Source organism: Pleurodeles waltl, chromosome 7 (assembly GCF_031143425.1).
Source record: "Pleurodeles waltl isolate 20211129_DDA chromosome 7, aPleWal1.hap1.20221129, whole genome shotgun sequence".
Classification (NCBI taxonomy): domain Eukaryota; kingdom Metazoa; phylum Chordata; class Amphibia; order Caudata; family Salamandridae; genus Pleurodeles; species Pleurodeles waltl.
Genome location: NC_090446.1, coordinates 169,481,400 through 169,501,291, shown reverse-complemented (window position 1 = coordinate 169,501,291; position 19,892 = coordinate 169,481,400). Strand labels below are relative to the sequence as shown.

Here is a 19,892-nt window from a genome sequence, read left to right as displayed (position 1 = left end):
ATAAAGTAATATTTTCCTATGATCTATATGGTGGGTCTGCAAAAAGATTATCCATTTCACTCAAGCTAGCAAAAGCCAGCCTTAATTTTTGTTGCTAAAATAAAGGTGCAAATGAAAAACAGCAGCAGTTTGTGTGGCTAATGGAAGGCTTCCTGGTCTTGTTTCAAGTAGTACACATACTTTGCTGGCTTAAGACAATAAAATACACTTGGCACGTAACTTCCAATTGTTTGAAATGCAGGGACGTTTACGGCGTGGTTGTCAAAGAGAGATGAGGGCTAGAGGTGGATACAACACGTTAGAAAAAAGTCGGGGAATTAGTGGAGGCAGCCAATAGAAATGTGCAGGTGTTTGCAGAATACCTGGAGACATAAACCTAGACTCCAGTGCTCCATGGACAAAGCAGCTAAATTTGTAGAGGAATCCCACTCACCATTCTATCAAGGGAAGGAAGGGAATAAATGGAGGAAGAGCTAAACCACTCAAAAGTGCAAAAACCCTGGTTGAAATGGACTACCAACCAGTTTCATCAAATGCCTTGGTGTTCTATTCAGGGAAACCATTGACAATATACTATACGAGGCCAAAAGAAACTATGTGAGGATCTTACGAGGGGCACCAAATGCTCATCAATAAACACTACAAATTGCCAAGGTGGTGTGCTTTGTATTTTCCGATCTGCACATTCAGTATTGAAGCTAAAATCCTAGTGAAGGTCGTGGAAATCATCTATACATAGTTATAGATATAATTGTACATTAAGACCAAGAAGGATTCATGGCATAGGTCTATATAGCACACAATCTCAGGCAATTACACGGATGCCTATCGAGGGCAAAGGAGGCTAAAATACTAATAATGATATTGTTAAGATGCCAAAAAGTCACTTGACTCAATGAAATGGCTCCTCCTACAATCTATACTAACAGTTAAAATGAGATTTCCGTTGGAATTCATGTATTTGATATCTTTCCTTCATGCTGAGCTGAGCTCTAGTGTTGGGGTCAATCATACCATCCTGGAGATGTTCCCACTCTAATATGCAACAGTGCTGTCCCCTTTCCCACTGCTGTGTGTGTTGGCCCTGATGTCATAGAACTGAAACTTGGAAGACACATTAATTATGGGACTTGGGTGGGATTCTGAATTGGATGCTGTCTCCTTATATGCAGATGATCTCCTTCACCATTTGGCAGACACCGACCACTCAAATTCCAGAGTTCGAGAAATAATATAAGGTTTAGTGAATACTCAAAAATGTTCGTAAACTGGATCAAATTGATAGTATTCTTCCTCGCAGAGGCAATACCACCAAAAGAGCAAGAATGCATGCTGTGAATAATAGTGGAAGGGTTCAGATATTTAAGAATATACATTACCAAAGATAAGGAGGAACTCACACAGCAAAACCTATTGACTGACTTGGCCAAATAGAAAGTGGAAATGGTGCTCTGGAGGGAGCTCCAAGTTTTCCTGATGGCTACAGCACTTCCACATCCTGCCACGATTTTCGTATGTGCTTCAGAACACCCCTTACATGATTGTTGACACATCAGGAAGTACACATAAAAGAACGTGTAAGAAAATGTCTCTTTTTATGTGGCCACTCCCATGTTTTTAGACTGATGCTGCTGGTTTTTTTACTTTGAAAGTTCACTGAGGCCTACTATTCAGACTTTAGTGCCAGTGCCCTGAGACTATGTGGAACTGGCTGTATGCAATAGGAAACGGCTAACTTACCTGTAAGTTCCTAGTATATGGTACCCGGGTAGCCATGACACTTAAGTTACAGAAGTAGCTCAGGAATTGCAGCACAAGTTGTGCCACCTTTGAGGTCCCTCAAGTAATACAAGTCTCAGAGTCCACATCTACTGACTGGTGGAGCAGTTGTGCACTGCTAGCCCAACCTTGCCATTGGAAGCAGTGCATAGCCTCCTCTTGCCCTGTTCATCTGTGTAAGGCACCCTTCTGGTAGGCCTACTTAGTTCTGAAGCAGTGTGCAACAGATGAGACCGGCAGGCCCTGTAGTTTACATGACCTGACAGTAAAAATATGAAACTGACATTTTTTTAAAACTCTATTTTTTCAGTTTTACATAACACAACACAGTAGTAGTGACAGTGACAATTACAGCACACATGAATGGATGGGACAGCTTTCAAAATTACATCTACTATTCATATGCATGTGAAACACTGCCCGCAGTTCTTCCAGTTCCATGGGGGAATCAAGTGCCACAGCCACCTCCTCTCGGAGTTTGGGAAGGTCCTGTAATGGTCTGGTACTATCCAAAGGATAGCAGTGTAGGAGGCTGGTTCAGTTTATGGTTTACACCAAAGGTGTGGCACCCTATACTGAGTTCAGGCAACCCAATGTGATAGTGAATAGGTGTCCAAATAGCAAAAGCTCTCAGGGGGGTAGTTGAGGCGAGCGGCTGAAGCTTATCCAGGAGGAATGTAAAGCACTTGCAATACCACAGTAGTCAGACAGTAACTCACTGTGGACATTTGGGCCATCCGACGCTTAAGGGCAGCAACTTCCCCTTGCAGCGCCTTGCCTTGATGTTGCCCTCAACTTTTGTGACTTTATCCGCTACTTTCCACAGGTCATCACAAAAAAGACTGACATCAATGGGGACATACTCTATTTTGTATTTGAGTGCGGTCTGAGAGCCATGTTTCTTCACCAACAGCTCAGCACTTGTGGGCTCCTGATCCCTGTCACAAGAGTCTCAGGGATTGCTGGTGCAGCGTCAAATATTGAGTGATGGTGTTCGGTCCATGTCAGCGCGCTGATCTGTTCTTGCCCATGTTCTACGTATGGGAGCACCAACTCCAATCTACCAGCCTGGGTCAATGTTGGTAGCCACTGCCTATGCTTCTTGTGCCCCCGGCTCATAGTTCCTTGTCTTCAGGCCACATCCGCAGCTGTTGACGGACAGGTGCTCCTTACCCATGCTCGCAAAGCACTGCACAACACCGGACCAGAATACCTCAACAGACAGCTCTCCTCTACACCCTGACACGGCTACTCCGATCCGCCGACCTCTCTCTCGCAACCGTCCCACGCATTCGCAGAACTACAACCGGTGGCAGATCATTCTCGCACCTCACCGCCAAGGCGTGGAACACTCTTCCCACCCACCTGCGTCAGACCAAAGACCTCCTTACCTTCAGGAAACTTTTCAAGACCTGGCTGTTAAAGCAGTAGCAGCACCTCCTCCCCACCTCCACCCCCACCCCCACTCTCCCACCCACCTCAGCACCTTGAGACCCTTATGGGTGAGTATTGCACTTTAAAAATTCCCTGATTGATTGATTGACACAACTGGTCTCACCTGTGCTCAAAGAGCAGGCCCTAAGAAGCAGACTACGCTGGGTTGTCCTTCAGGCCTCCGGGCTTTCCACACCCACCACAAGGCACCAGCAGACATAAGGCGCTCTATACCCACAGTGTTGTTGTAGTAATGTCCCATCAGGACAGCTCTCCAACCCCTCACCTGTGCCATTTTCACTGTGGTAAGACTGTGGCGAGTGCAGGATTACAAACTGACCCATCAGCTGTGCAAATTTCTGAACGGGGTGACCTAACTGAGCACTCCAAACTATTAAACAAGTCGTTACATTAAGCCCCACTTGAATATCAAGTTGAAATTAATGTAATTAGTTGCAGTGTGAAGTTTGTACAAAGCTGCCAATTTGTTGCTTTCAAAACTCCTGTGCCTTCCTGGGCACACATGAAGCCTATTCCACGAGACAGCTTTCTGCTCTCCTCGGGAGACATGCCAATGACTTTAAGGAAAGAAACAATGAGGAACTCTAGGCCAATGAGGCGTTATCTCCCTTCTGCAGAATGCCACATGAGTGTTAGCCCCAAAAGGCACGCTTCAAAGGGGAAGCTGCATTTGAAGGGCACCTGTGCAATACAAAGGAGGACTGCCCCAGGGAGCAGAGAGGGGGACTGTAGGAAAGTCCCTCTTTCTGGCATGGTTACCCCCGCTTTTTGCCTGATGTCAGAACGCTTAAGCTGTTTTCACTAGGATCCTGCTTACCAGGACCCTAGTGATTGTGCTCTCTCCTCTAAATCTGATTAACTTCGTACTCTTTACACCTCACAATTGGCATACTGGTGTACATAGGTACCCAGGGCATTGGTACACCAGGGGTCCCCCAATACCTGCAGCATGTATTATGCCATCCCATGGGAGCCCATGAGAGCCCATGCAAACTGTCTGCATGCCTGCCATTTGCAGCCTGTTTGAAAAGGTCCATGCACCCTTTCACTGCTGGTTACTACACTAGGTCACTGTAAGTCGCCCCTATGGTAGGCCCTTCCAGCCCTAAGGGCAGGGCACAGGTCCCTCTGTGTGTGGGCACATTCCCTGTTCAAATCCCCTGGACGTTGTAAGTACGGAAAGGCATTTTAGCTATGTACTGGCCATAGGTCCTCTTCAGCTCTGCAAATCTCCAACAGCTCCAGATGCATTTCCTTGTGTTTGTTGATGCTCCTCCTGACCACTGAACCACCTGAAATCCGGCGATCGACGAGGGACAGCTCCTAGGTGACTTGAGGGACTCTTCTGCAGCTCCTGGACTCCGCATCTGGGCTTCCTCCAAAACTGTCAATCCTGATCTTCATCCACAGAAGGGTGGGAATTGTCTCCTTCCCCACCTGGACCCTCCTGCATGAACTGGACTCTGTCCCTTTCTTTTGCAGGTCCTCTTCATCCAGGATCCACCATTGGGTTCCACCAGTCTGGTCCTGCTTTTGCAATATTTTATTAACGGGTTCCCATGTTAGCTTATGGGACAACCAGGTAACTTACCTATCCTCTCCTGGTCGCTGGGGATCTTCTAGATACTTATCTCTTGGGGTTCCACTCTCGCCTAGCCCCTGGCTAACTACTCCATATCCTCTGGTGAGGGACCCATTTTTGCATTCCACTTTTTTAGTATATGGTTTGGCCACCCTATAGGGCCATTGCTATTTTATGCTATTTCCCAATACTTACATGAGTATATTTTGTGTCTACTTACCTTCAGAAGGAGGTTTGCATATAGTTATCTAGTCTGGTGTTCCTGTAAGTAAGTACCTTTATTTTTGCAACACTTTGCAATTCCTTTCATGTGTGATAAGTTACTAGGTGACTACTGTGGTATTGCAAGTGCTTCACACTCCTCCTAGATAAGACTTGGCTGCTCACCACACCTACCACTAGAGAACCCTGACTATCTGGACACTTTAACACTATCTAATAAGGGTTGCCTGGACCCAGTATAAGGTGTAACATCTTAAGTGTCCACCACACACTGGGCATCCCTCCTACAGGAGCCCATTTGGCAAACCAGTTTCCCCAGTGATATGTAACCCTCAGGTGGACATATCACAGGGGTGGGCTAGTGAGGTCCACACAACAAGAGGTCTCACCATCTTGAGAGTGGGCAGAGTGGTGCATCTTGAGATAGTGAGGTGCCACCTTGCACAGGAATTGGTCACCCGGTGCGAGGGAAGGGGCATTTCCCAACCATAAAGTGGGCACCCCGATATCAGATCTCAACTGGCCTGGAAGAAGGACCAAAGAAGCACTGCCCTGCTACACCCATGGGACCAACAAAGAGAGGCTGCACCTTTGAGGACTGCACCTGCTCCACCTGGTGCACAGCGAAGAGAGGGACTATGCCTGCCATGTCCTGCTCAAGGAAAAGTTATTGCCAGAGCCCAGCAAAGCCAAGCGACTCCAAGGGCCTCCTGTTTGAGGCACAGGGACACAACCACTAAGAAACCTGCTGGGGCAAGTTGGTAGCCCCGAAGCCTTCAAGCTGCTATGACTGTGCAGCACCTAGTATGACGACTCGATGCACAGAGTTGCACCCAATATCACTGAGCCCAGGAGGGCTGTCGGATCACTGGGTGAAGTCTCAGAGGACGAGCTATTGACTCATGGAGAGTTGACCTGGGAACATGACACTGGGTGCCTCCTAGTCCAGTGGCAAATGAAGTTTGGCTAGACTGGTGAGAACTCTGTGGGACTTCTACCCTGCACCCAGAACACCCACACCATCTTTGTGGACCGAGGAGTGCCTGCAAGAAGACCCCCGTCGACCACGTTGCATCCACAGCGTCCTTAAGCTTCTTCAGCACCATTCATCCCGTGCATCGGACCACTTCCATTGGAAAAGCCTGCAATTGAAAAAGTGCCTGGATTTGCCTGAGGATTTCTTTTCCTGCTAAGGTAACTGTTCTTGAGGACGTGATTGGTCCACCCCAACAGGCTCCCAAATGGAGTTAGTCATCTACAGTGATTCCAAATGAATTCATCATAGGTAGCCCAGCCATTTACTGAAAAAGGTTTTGGGTGTTAAATTGGTCTTGAAATTCCTGTATCCCTGGAACCCTCCAGTGGATCTCTCTAATTTTGAGGACTAAATTAATATAACAATACAATCTATTTTCATAAATTGCTGTTGAATTTCTTGTGTGCCATGTTGATTACTTTAATTGTTTTGGTGCTGTTCAAATGATTTACACTAATTCCTTTGTGTAAGCCATGCAACTCAGCCAGAGTTACTCCAAACTGAGTGGAGGGTTTGACACATGAAACCTCCTAAAGGTCCTAAAGTGGATTTGTAAGTGTTATTGCATTATAAGATCATCCGACCACTCCATTGAATATACCCGATTTCCTCACAGGACCCTAGAGTGGGACAGAGGCAGACTTAGGGTAGCAATGAAACCTCTTTTAGAGGACCATATATTGGGGAGGTTGCAATTCTTCCCTACCTTAAAAAAAACACTGGGCCTCCCGGTTGATAGTAATTATTCATTGGATACTTAGTTCTAAAAAAAAAAAAAATTGCTAGTTGCAGTCAACAAGCCTAGGGAACCAAGGGAAAACCCAGGGTCGCAGTATTGCGGGGTGGGAGTGGTGGCACTAAAACAGGCCTGAACCACACAATGACAGTGATATAGACCTTGCAGGATGGGGCGGCGTTCTTACTGTGAAAACACCTCTATGGTTTGGGTGGCATCCTTACCATAAAAACACCTCTGTGAAACACAAACACTACAAAACGCTATGCATACTGGGCAGTTTTAAAAAGTAAGAATTAACTGGGAATATCCAAACTGAGAGACATGTGAGGACCAGACGATTATAAGATATTTGAAGAACTACAACAGGAGATCACATTGACAAATACCTTATAATGTAAATACCCCCAGTTTAAGCACTCCCTTTCTACAAGAGAGAAAATAAATCACCAGTTAAACAAAATAAGGTGCTTTCGGCCCAATGCCCTATGCATGCCAAACTACAAGTATACAGAACCTTAATTAACTATTGGCAATTGTCTTTTCACACAATTAAAACTACATTGGAGTCTAGGAGGAGAAAAGCTGGCTGGGGGCTTGCAGACACCCATCAAACGTTGTAATAAGGGCAGGCTTTCGATTAGCACAGCTAAAGATATTACACCAAACCTATTATAAAAGGGTTCTACAACTGAAGATAGGAAAAGTGGAAAACAATATACTTCTCAGGATTGTAAGTGGGTAGGAACACCTATCCACACCCTATGGGAATGCCCACAAATACGGCCATTCTAAATGTGCGGTCAAACGCCATGACAAATTAGTGACAGCCTGGAGCTGCAGTACCAATTAGCTATATTGGGGAAGTGACAACACTTTAACAAATATAGTATGATGTTTTATAATGCAGCACTGCTGGTGGCTGTAAGTGGCACTGTGAAGCTATGGAAGAGTCGTTCAGTCCCATCAATGGAAGAGTGGGCAAAAATACAAACTGGTGCATGCAGCCAGAAGAAGTGGTGTTCCAAGGTACAGGGATGTCCGCACAAAATTTAAGAAATTCTGTCGGCATTGGAAGGAACGTCATAGCGGTCTGTGAGGGCTGATGAGAGACTGAGACAATCCTAAATAAATGTTGAGTTATGGACCCACAATGGAGTGTAAGACGAGATGGGAAAAATGTAGAGGTCCCTATGATGAACACTATGCAATGAGAAACAATTATAAACAAATGACCCGTCAGTAACCTGTGATTATTCTTTTTTAATGTGATGCCTGCCTTTTTGTTTTAATAATGAATACACATTATTTTAACTTTTTTTTAAAAAGATGTCTACAATGCACCTACACATACCTAATTGTGCTTTACAACTTTCTATTGTTTTATCCAAATTAAGCTGAAATCGGCTCCGAATCTGACGCTTTGGTGAAATGAGACGTGCAGGAGTGGATTGCTGCAGGACAGATTCACTCAGTTCTTTTAGATCCATCTCCGCTTTGCTGCGATCTGGAAGACAATACAATTACTTAAAACATTACATCACGAAGCATCATTTTGTCTGGATTTCATAGAAGCTACGTGAAACAAACTTGAGGAAAATAAACTTTATTCATCCTTAAGATGAGTTTTGCAATGAGAAACGAATCAAATTATGGTCCTAAATGCTGTATGTAATTCTCAAGTTGTACTTGAAAATATTTTGATTTGGTGGTGGGTATTAACCATACACAGTTTTCACTTAATTCACTAGGGCTAAAGACAAATTCCATTACGCCTCAGACCGCGGTGCATCACCAGATTGCACCTTTCATTCGTCAAAGAATGTCTGAGTTTATGCGCACCTAAATGTAGACAAAGAAAAAATTGCTGATGTATAATTGATATGTGCCCCAAAACTAACAGTACAGGAAAAGCTTCTCTGCACATGAATCGTCCTATTTTGATGTTTACATCAGTTATTTTTCCTGAAAACATTTCAAAACGTGATGTTCGTTATGATTGACCTACCACTACCTCTACAGTTGCATCCATGTCCAAGCAAGAATGGCTTGTGAAAGCATAGGGAAAAGCTACATGTTGGTGGTATGTTTGCTAACCCTTGATTTGCTCACTACAAGAGAGAAAAAGCTAGCTAGTATTTCTGAATTTTTGGTTCGGAGTGTTACAAGTTGTTTTTCTTCAAAGAAGTATTTTCTCGAGTCACAGGATCGGACTACCCCTCTCAGTGATAGCGCACATGAGCACCGACTCCTTTGTTAAATTGTTTTCCCGCAGAAGGGTATAGGAAGGAGTGTTAGAGTGAAATAATGTAAATGTACAACTAAATGTTATGAGTAAATAAGATGTCCATGCAAATGTAAATATATACATATGTACAAATAAATACTGCAACGACTACAGGCTTCCGAGGAGGAGGGAGGACACATGTGAATCTGCAGCACTACATGCCACGAACAGATGTACACTGGGTAAGTGATATTTTCGGTAGCTGCAGATACACATGCTGTGCATAGACTAAAAAGCAGTCCTTCTCCTAATAAAGCAGTGGCTAGCCTGTAGGGGTTGAAGTGGTTTGAAATTGTGTTTTTAGTACTGCTTGACCAACACTGGCCTGTTGCTTTGATAATACATCCACACAGTAATTGTAAAGAAATGGCTCCCTGTTGCAGTTACCCCCCACTTTTTGCCTGATACTGATGCTGACTTGACTGAGAAGTGTGCTGGGACCCTGCTAACCAGGCCCCAGCACCAGTGTTCTTTCACCTAAAATGTACTGTTGTCTCCACAATTGGCACAACCCTGGCACCCAGGTAAGTCCCTTGTAACTGGTACCCCTGGTACCGAGGGCCCTGATGCCAGGGAAGGTCTCTAAGGGCTGCCGCATGTCTTATGCCACCCTAGGGACCCCTGTAAAGAAATGGCTTCCTGTTGCAGTTACCCCCCACTTTTTGCCTGATACTGATGCTGACTTGACTGAAGTGTGCTGGGACCCTGCTAACCAGGCCCCAGCACCAGTGTTCTTTCACCTAAAATGTACCATTATCTCCACAATTGGCACAACCCTGGCATCCAGCTAAGTCCCTTGTAACTGGTACCCCTTGTACCAAGGGCCCTGATGCCAGGGAAGGTCTCTAAGGGCTGCAGCATGTCTTATGCCACCCTAGGGACCCCTCACTCAGCACAGACACACTGCTTGCCAGCTTGTGTGTGCTGGTGGGGAGAAAATGACTAAGTCGACATGGCACTCCCCTCAGGGTGCCATGCCAACCTCACACTGCCTGTGGCATAGGTAAGTCACCCCTCTACCAGGCCTTACAGCCCTAAGGCAGGGTGCACTATACCACAGGTGAGGGCATAGGTGCATGAGCACTATGCCCCTACAGTGTCTAAACAAAACCTTAGACATTGTAAGTGCAGAGTAGCCATAAGAATATCTGGTCTGGGAGTCTGTCAAAAACGAACTCCACAGCTCCATAATGGCTACACTGAATACTGGGAAGTTTGGTATCAAACTTCTCAGAATAATAAACCCAGTGTTGGATTTATTAAAAAATGCACACAGAGGGCATTTTAGAGATGCCCCCTGTATTTTACCCAATTGTTCAGTGCAGGACTGACTGGTCTGTGCCAGCCTGCTGCTGAGAGACGAGTTTCTGACCCCATGTGGTGAGGGCCTTTGTGCTCTCTGAGGACAGAAACAAAAGCCTGCTCTGGGTGGAGGTGCTTCACACCTCCCCCCTGCGGGAACTGTAACACCTAGCAGTGAGCCTCAAAGGCTCAGGCTTCGTGTTACAATGCCCCAGGGCACTCCAGCTAGTGGAGATGCCCGCCCCCTGGACACAGCCCCCACTTTTGGCGGCAAGTCCAGGGGAGATAATGAGAAAAACAAGGAGGAGCCACTGGCCAGTCAGGACAGCCCCTAAGGTGTCCTGAGCTGAGGTGACTCTGACTTTTAGAAATCCTCCATCTTGCAGATGGAGGATTCCCCCAATAGGATTAGGGATGTGCCCCCCTCCTCTCAGGGAGGAGGCACAAAGAGGGTGTAGCCACCCTCAGGGCTAGTAGCCATTGGCTACTAACCCCCCCAAACCTAAAACACACCCCTAAATCGAGTATTTAGGGGCTCCCAGAACACAGCAAGATAGATTCCTGCAACCTAAGAAGAAGAGGACTGCTGAACTGACAAACCTGCAGAGAAGACGGAGACACCAACTGCTTTGGCCCCAGCTCTACCGGCCTGTCTCCCCACTTCTAAAGACACTGCTCCAGCGACGCGTTCCCAGGGTCCAGCAACCTCTGAAGCCTCAGAGGACTACCCTGCATCTAGAAGGACCAAGAACTCCCGAGGACAGCGGCTCTGTTCCCCAAAGACTGCGACTTTGCAACAAAGAAGCAACTTTAAACAACACACGTTTCCCGCCGGAAGCGTGAGACTTTGCACTCTGCACCCGACGCCCCCGGCTCGACTTGTGGAGAACAAACACCACAGGGAGGACTCCCCGGCGACTACGAGACCGTGAGTAGCCAGAGTTGACCCTCCCCTGATCCCCTACAGCGACGCCTGCAGAGGGAATCACGAGGCTCTCCCTGACCGCGACTGCCTGCTTCAAAGACCTGAAGCCTGGTAAAGACACTGCACCGCAGCCCCCAGGGCCTGAAGGATCCGACCTCCAGTGCAGGAGTGACCCCCAGGGGGCCCTCTCCCTTGCCCAGTTGGTGGCTACCCCGAGGAGCCCCCCCTTGCCTGCATCGCTGAAGAGACCCCTTGGTCTCCCATTGATACCTATCGCGAACCCGAAGCTTGTTTGCACACTGCACCCGGCCGCCCCCGTGCTGCTGAGGGTGTACTTTCTGTGTGGACTTGTGTCCCCCCGGTGCCCTACAAACCCCCCCTGGTCTGCCCTCCGAAGACGCGGGTACTTACCTGCTGGCAGACTGGAACCGGGACACCCCCTTCTCTATTGAAGCCTATGCGTTTTGGGCACCACTTTGACCTCTGCACCTCACCGGCCCTGAGCTGCTGGTGTGGTAACTTTGGGGTTGCTCTGAACCCCCAACGGTGGGCTACCTTGGACCCAACTTTGAACCCTGTAGGTGGTTTACTTACCTGCAAAACTAACAAACACTTACCTCCCCCAGGAACTGTTGAAAATAGCACTGTCTAGTTTTTAAATAGCTGTAAAGAAATGGCTCCCTGTTGCAGTTACCCCCCACTTTTTGTCTGATACTGATGCTGACTTGACTGAGAAGTGTGCTGGGACCCTGCTAACCAGGCCCCAGCACCAGTGTTCCTTCACCTAAAATGTACCATTGTATCCACAATTGGCACACCCTGGCATTCAGATAAGTCCCTTGTAACTGGTACTTCTAGTACCAAGGGCCCTGATGCCAAGGAAGGTCTCTAAGGGCTGCAGCATGTCTTATGCCACCCTAGAGACCCCTCACTCAGCACAGACACACTGCTTACAAGCCTGTGTGTGCTAGTGAGAACAAAATGAGTAAGTCGACATGGCACTCCCCTCAGGGTGCCATGCCAGCCTCTCACTGCCTATGCAGTATAGGTAAGACACCCCTCTAGCAGGCCTTACAGCCCTAAGGCAGGGTGCACTATACCATAGGTGAGGGTACCAGTGCATGAGCACTGTGCCCCTACAGTGTCTAAACAAAACCTTAGACATTGTAAGTGCAGGGTAGCCATAAGAGTATATGGTCTGGGAGTCTGTTTTACACGAACTCCACAGCACCATAATGGCTACACTGAAAACTGGGAAGTTTGGTATCAAACTTCTCAGCACAATAAATGCACACTGATGCCAGTGTACATTTTAGTGTAAAATACACCACAGAGGGCACCTTAGAGGTGCCCCCTGAAACTTAACCAACTAGCTGTGTAGGCTGACTGGTTCCAGCAGCCTGCCACACTAGAGACATGTTGCTGGCCCCATGGGGAGAGTGCCTTTGTCACTCTGAGGCCAGTAACAAAGCCTGCACTGGGTGGAGATGCTAACACCTCCCCCCAGGCAGGAGCGGTGACACCTGGCGGTGAGCCTCAAAGGCTCACCCCTTTGTCACAGCCCAGCAGGGCACTCCAGCTTAGTGGAGTTGCCCGCCCCCTCCGGCCACGGCCCCCACTTTTGGCGGCAAGGCTGGAGGGAACAAAGAAAGCAACAAGGAGGAGTCACTGGCCAGTCAGGACAGCCCCTAAGGTGTCCTGAGCTGAAGTGACTCTAACTTTTAGAAATCCTCCATCTTGCAGATGGAGGATTCCCCCAATAGGGTTAGGATTGTGACCCCCTCCCCTTGGGAGGAGGCACAAAGAGGGTGTACCCACCCTCAGGGCTAGTAGCCATTGGCTACTAACCCCCCAGACCTAAACACGCCCTTAAATTTAGTATTTAAGGGCTACCCTGAACCCTAGAAAGGTAGATTCCTGCAACTACAAGAAGAAGGACTGCCTAGCTGAAAACCCCTGCAGAGGAAGACCAGAAGACGACAACTGCCTTGGCTCCAGAAACTCACCGGCCTGTCTCCTGCCTTCCAAAGATCCTGCTCCAGCGACGCCTTCCAAAGGGACCAGCGACCTCGACATCCTCTGAGGACTGCCCCTGCTTCGAAAAGACAAGAAACTCCCGAGGACAGCGGACCTGCTCCAAGAAAAGCTGCAACTTTGTTTCCAGCAACTTTAAAGAACCCTGCAAGCTCCCCGCAAGAAGCGTGAGACTTGCAACACTGCACCCGGCGACCCCGACTCGGCTGGTGGCGATCCAACACCTCAGGAGGGACCCCAGGACTACTCTGATACTGTGAGTACCAAAACCTGTCCCCCCTGAGCCCCCACAGCGCCGCCTGCAGAGGGAATCCCGAGGCTTCCCCTGACCGCGACTCTTTGAACCTAAAGTCCCGACGCCTGGGAGAGACCCTGCACCCGCAGCCCCCAGGACCTGAAGGACCGGACTTTCACTGGAGAAGTGACCCCCAGGAGTCCCTCTCCCTTGCCCAAGTGGAGGTTTCCCCGAGGAATCCCCCCCTTGCCTGCCTGCAGCGCTGAAGAGATCCCGAGATCTCTCATAGACTAACATTGCAAACCCGACGCTTGTGTCTACACTGCACCCGGCCGCCCCCGCGCCGCTGAGGGTGAAATTTCTGTGTGGGCTTGTGTCCCCCCCGGTGCCCTACAAAACCCCCCTGGTCTGCCCTCCGAAGACGCGGGTACTTACCTGCAAGCAGACCGGAACCGGGGCACCCCCTTCTCTCCATTCTAGCCTGTGCGTTTTGGGCACCACTTTGAACTCTGCACCTGACCGGCCCTGACCTGCTGGTGTGGTGACTTTGGGGTTGCTCTGAACCCCCAACGGTGGGCTACCTTGGACCAAGAACTAAGCCCTGTAAGTGTCTTACTTACCTGGTTAACGTAACAAATACTTACCTCCCCTAGGAACTGTGAAAATTGCACTAAGTGTCCACTTTTAAAACAGCTATTTGTCAATAACTTGAAAAGTATACATGCAATTTTGATGATTTGAAGTTCCTAAAGTACTTACCTGCAATACCTTTCGAATGAGATATTACATGTAGAATTTGAACCTGTGGTTCTTAAAATAAACTAAGAAAAGATATTTTTTTCTATATAAAAACCTATTGGCTGGATTTGTCTCTGAGTGTGTGTACCTCATTTATTGTCTATGTGTATGTACAACAAATGCTTAACACTACTCCTTGGATAAGCCTACTGCTCGACCACACTACCACAAAATAGAGCATTAGTATTATCTCTTTTTACCACTATTTTACCTCTAAGGGGAACCCTTGGACTCTGTGCATGCTATTCCTTACTTTGAAATAGCACATACAGAGCCAACTTCTTACATTGGTGGATCAGCGGTGGGGTACAAGACTTTGCATTTGCTGGACTACTCAGCCAATACCTGATCACACGACAAATTCCAAAATTGTCATTAGAAATTCATTTTTGCAATTTGAAATTTTTCTAAATTCTTAAAAGTCCTGCTAGGGCCTTGTGTGTTAAGTCCCTGTTTAGCATTGTCTTTTAGAGTTTAAAAGTTTGTTAAAGGTTTGAAATTAGATTCTAGAAACAGTTTTAGATTCTTTAAAAAGTCTTCCAACTTTTAGCAAAATAATGTCCGATACAGAGATGAATGTGGTGGAACTCGACACCACACCTTACCTCCATCTTAAGATGAGGGAGCTAAGGTCTCTCTGTAATATAAAGAAAATAACCATTGGCTCCAGACCTACCAAAATTCAGCTCCAGGAGCTGTTGGCAGAGTTTGAAAAAGCCAACCCCTCTGAGGATGACTTCACAGAGGAAGAAATTAGTGACTTGGAGGGCAATTCCACCCTTCCAGTCCTAAATAGGGAGACCAGGGCCTCTCAAGCCCTGTCTCCAAAAATGATAGTCAGAAATGTTGCTTCCCTCACAGGAGGGTCCAGCATTTCTGAAATCACTGAGGATGCTCTCAGTGAGGATGACCCCCTGTTAGCCAGGATGGTCAAAAGATTGGCTTTGGAAAAGCAGCTCCTAGCCATAGAAAGGGAAAGAAAAGAGATGGGCCTAGGTCCCATCAATGGTGGCAGCAACTTAAATAGGGTCAGAGATTCTCCTGACATCCTAAAAATCCCCAAAGGGATTGTAACAAAATATGAAGATGGTGATGACATCACCAAATGGTTCACAGCTTTTGAGAGGGCTTGTGTAACCAGAAAAGTGAACAGATCTCACTGGGGTGCTCTCCTTTGGGAAATGTTCACTGGAAAGTGTAGGGATAGACTCCTCACACTCTCTGGAAAAGATGCAGAATCTTATGACCTCATGAAGGGTACCCTGATTGAGGGCTTTGGATTCTCCACTGAGGAGTATAGAATTAGATTCAGGGGGGCTCAAAAATCCTCGAGCCAGACCTGGGTTGATTTTGTAGACTACTCAGTAAAAACACTAGATGGTTGGTTAACTGGAAATGAAGTGTGTGACTATGTTGGGCTTTATAATTTGTTTATGAAAGAACACATTTTAAGTAACTGCTTCAATGAAAAGTTGCATCAGTATCTGGTAGACCTAGGTCCAATTTCTCCCCAAGAATTGGGAAAGAAGGCAGACCACTGGGTCAAGACTAGGGTAACCAAAACTTCCACTGGGGGTGACCAAAAGAAAGGGGTTACAAAAACTCCCCAGGAGAAAGTGGGTAACACTAGAAACAAAGAAAAAGAGTCCTCTGTAGGCCCCCAAAAACCAGAACAGGTGGGTGGGCCCCAGGACACAACCCAAAACAAAGGTGGGTACCAGGGTAAGAACTGGGATGCCACTAAGGCATGGTGCCACAACTGTAAACAGTCTGGGCACCACACCAAGGACACTTCTTGTCCCAAAAACAAACCCCAGAACAAAATTCCTGGGGTAACCAGTGTAGCCATGGGAGATGACTCCTCAGATGAGGAGGTCTTCCTAGCCTTCAACTGGAAACAGGGCCCAACAGGTGAGTTGGAGATTCCAGAGGGAAGCAGACACTTCCACCACCTACTGGTGAATGGAATCCCAACCACTGCCCTGAGAGACACTTGTGCCAGTCACACTATTGTGCATGACAGGCTGGTGCTCTCAAACCAGTACATCCCAGGTGAGACTGCCAGGGTAAGAGTTAGCCTAGACAGGGTCACTAAGAGGCCTGTGGCTTTAGTGCCCATAGAAGTGGGTGGCACTCTTAGCTGGAGAAGGGTAGTAGTCAGTACAGACCTCCCCCTTGATTGTCTCCTTGGAAATGACTACCCAGAGGTTAGTCAGAGCTCAAGAGAGGAACTGGTCCAGTGCCAGTCCTCTCCCAAGGATTCTGGAAGTCCTGCCTCTGCAGTAAATGCAAGCAGGACCCAGAAGAAGAAGAAAAGAAAACAGAGTAGGAAGGGTGGACAACCTTTAGCCAAGGTTACAGCAAGCCAAGGAGATTCTGCTCCAGTAGGGGAGAACTCCAAAAATGGCCCTGATAAAGTCCAACCTGACCCACAAGAAGTCCTGGCTAGTCAGGCAACTGTTAAACCTGAGTGGGTGGCTCCTCAGCTAACAGAAGAAAGAGTGGAAGAAGGGTGTTTACTACAAGATGTGGTAACCCCCCACTCCAATACAGCAGACAGGCAACCTGAACCCAAAGAAGTCTGTAACTTAGCCCCTTCCCTTTTAGGTGAAGAGCTAAAGGTGTGGTTCTGGGCACTGACAGCTGTCAGTGGCCTCTGCTGGGTGTTAGCCTTTGTGGCTGCACTATCCTTGGCATGGTGGTCAGACCCCATGCCAAATAGCAAGTTAGGCCCCCTGACCCTGTTGGTCATGGTGGGGTTACTCCAGCTCTGGGTAACCTCTTTGGGTAAGCTAGGGATGACCCTGGCTAAGATAAGATTAGCAGAGGTGGATACCTCTAAACCCAAAATAAAAAGAATGGGTGGAGACATTGAAGAAGCAGACAAGAGGCAATTCAGACTAGGTCCTATCACTGTGGAAGTGGGTCAGTTCCCCAAAGGGAATGACCTGAACAGAAGGATGTAAGGCAGAGTAGGCCCTGCAACTAACCAGCCTATTTCTCCTACTCTTCCTCGCCTGACAGACTAGGAAGACTCTCCCAGCTTGGGCTGAGTCTCCTGGCCTGTGGGCTGGGGGGGGCTTGTGTAAAGAAATGGCTCCCTGTTGCAGTTACCCCCCACTTTTTGCCTGATACTGATGCTGACTTGACTGAGAAGTGTGCTGGGACCCTGCTAACCAGGCCCCAGCACCAGTGTTCCTTCACCTAAAATGTACCATTGTATCCACAATTGGCACACCCTGGCATTCAGATAAGTCCCTTGTAACTGGTACTTCTAGTACCAAGGGCCCTGATGCCAAGGAAGGTCTCTAAGGGCTGCAGCATGTCTTATGCCACCCTAGAGACCCCTCACTCAGCACAGACACACTGCTTACAAGCCTGTGTGTGCTAGTGAGAACAAAATGAGTAAGTCGACATGGCACTCCCCTCAGGGTGCCATGCCAGCCTCTCACTGCCTATGCAGTATAGGTAAGACACCCCTCTAGCAGGCCTTACAGCCCTAAGGCAGGGTGCACTATACCATAGGTGAGGGTACCAGTGCATGAGCACTGTGCCCCTACAGTGTCTAAACAAAACCTTAGACATTGTAAGTGCAGGGTAGCCATAAGAGTATATGGTCTGGGAGTCTGTTTTACACGAACTCCACAGCACCATAATGGCTACACTGAAAACTGGGAAGTTTGGTATCAAACTTCTCAGCACAATAAATGCACACTGATGCCAGTGTACATTTTAGTGTAAAATACACCACAGAGGGCACCTTAGAGGTGCCCCCTGAAACTTAACCAACTAGCTGTGTAGGCTGACTGGTTCCAGCAGCCTGCCACACTAGAGACATGTTGCTGGCCCCATGGGGAGAGTGCCTTTGTCACTCTGAGGCCAGTAACAAAGCCTGCACTGGGTGGAGATGCTAACACCTCCCCCCAGGCAGGAGCGGTGACACCTGGCGGTGAGCCTCAAAGGCTCACCCCTTTGTCACAGCCCAGCAGGGCACTCCAGCTTAGTGGAGTTGCCCGCCCCCTCCGGCCACGGCCCCCACTTTTGGCGGCAAGGCTGGAGGGAACAAAGAAAGCAACAAGGAGGAGTCACTGGCCAGTCAGGACAGCCCCTAAGGTGTCCTGAGCTGAAGTGACTCTAACTTTTAGAAATCCTCCATCTTGCAGATGGAGGATTCCCCCAATAGGGTTAGGATTGTGACCCCCTCCCCTTGGGAGGAGGCACAAAGAGGGTGTACCCACCCTCAGGGCTAGTAGCCATTGGCTACTAACCCCCCAGACCTAAACACGCCCTTAAATTTAGTATTTAAGGGCTACCCTGAACCCTAGAAAGGTAGATTCCTGCAACTACAAGAAGAAGGACTGCCTAGCTGAAAACCCCTGCAGAGGAAGACCAGAAGACGACAACTGCCTTGGCTCCAGAAACTCACCGGCCTGTCTCCTGCCTTCCAAAGATCCTGCTCCAGCGACGCCTTCCAAAGGGACCAGCGACCTCGACATCCTCTGAGGACTGCCCCTGCTTCGAAAAGACAAGAAACTCCCGAGGACAGCGGACCTGCTCCAAGAAAAGCTGCAACTTTGTTTCCAGCAACTTTAAAGAACCCTGCAAGCTCCCCGCAAGAAGCGTGAGACTTGCAACACTGCACCCGGCGACCCTGACTCGGCTGGTGGCGATCCAACACCTCAGGAGGGACCCCAGGACTACTCTGATACTGTGAGTACCAAAACCTGTCCCCCCTGAGCCCCCACAGCGCCGCCTGCAGAGGGAATCCCGAGGCTTCCCCTGACCGCGACTCTTTGAACCTAAAGTCCCGACGCCTGGGAGAGACCCTGCACCCGCAGCCCCCAGGACCTGAAGGACCGGACTTTCACTGGAGAAGTGACCCCCAGGAGTCCCTCTCCCTTGCCCAAGTGGAGGTTTCCCCGAGGAATCCCCCCCTTGCCTGCCTGCAGCGCTGAAGAGATCCAGAGATCTCTCATAGACTAACATTGCAAACCCGACGCTTGTGTCTACACTGCACCCGGCCGCCCCCGCGCCGCTGAGGGTGAAATTTCTGTGTGGACTTGTGTCCCCCCCGGTGCCCTACAAAACCCCCCTGGTCTGCCCTCCGAAGACGCGGGTACTTACCTGCAAGCAGACCGGAACCGGGGCACCCCCTTCTCTCCATTCTAGCCTGTGCGTTTTGGGCACCACTTTGAACTCTGCACCTGACCGGCCCTGAGCTGCTGGTGTGGTGACTTTGGGGTTGCTCTGAACACCCAACGGTGGGCTACCTTGGACCAAGAACTAAGCCCTGTAAGTGTCTTACTTACCTGGTTAACCTAACAAATACTTACCTCCCCTAGGAACTGTGAAAATTGCACTAAGTGTCCACTTTTAAAACAGCTATTTGTCAATAACTTGAAAAGTATACATGCAATTTTGATGATTTGAAGTTCCTAAAGTACTTACCTGCAATACCTTTCGAATGAGATATTACATGTAGAATTTGAACCTGTGGTTCT

General features: G+C 48.3%; 1 protein-coding gene across 3 annotated transcripts in view; it reads right to left on the bottom strand.

The window, feature by feature from the left end:
* ZMYND8 (zinc finger MYND-type containing 8) overlaps nt 1-19,892 on the bottom strand; it is a 602,889-nt gene that overhangs the window by 272,208 nt on the left and 310,789 nt on the right. For all 3 annotated transcript variants that reach the window (XM_069243462.1, XM_069243464.1, XM_069243463.1), the window contains exon 13: nt 8,165-8,317. In XM_069243462.1, coding sequence (XP_069099563.1) covers nt 8,165-8,317 — 153 coding nt within the window. The remainder of the gene's footprint in view (nt 1-8,164; nt 8,318-19,892) is intronic.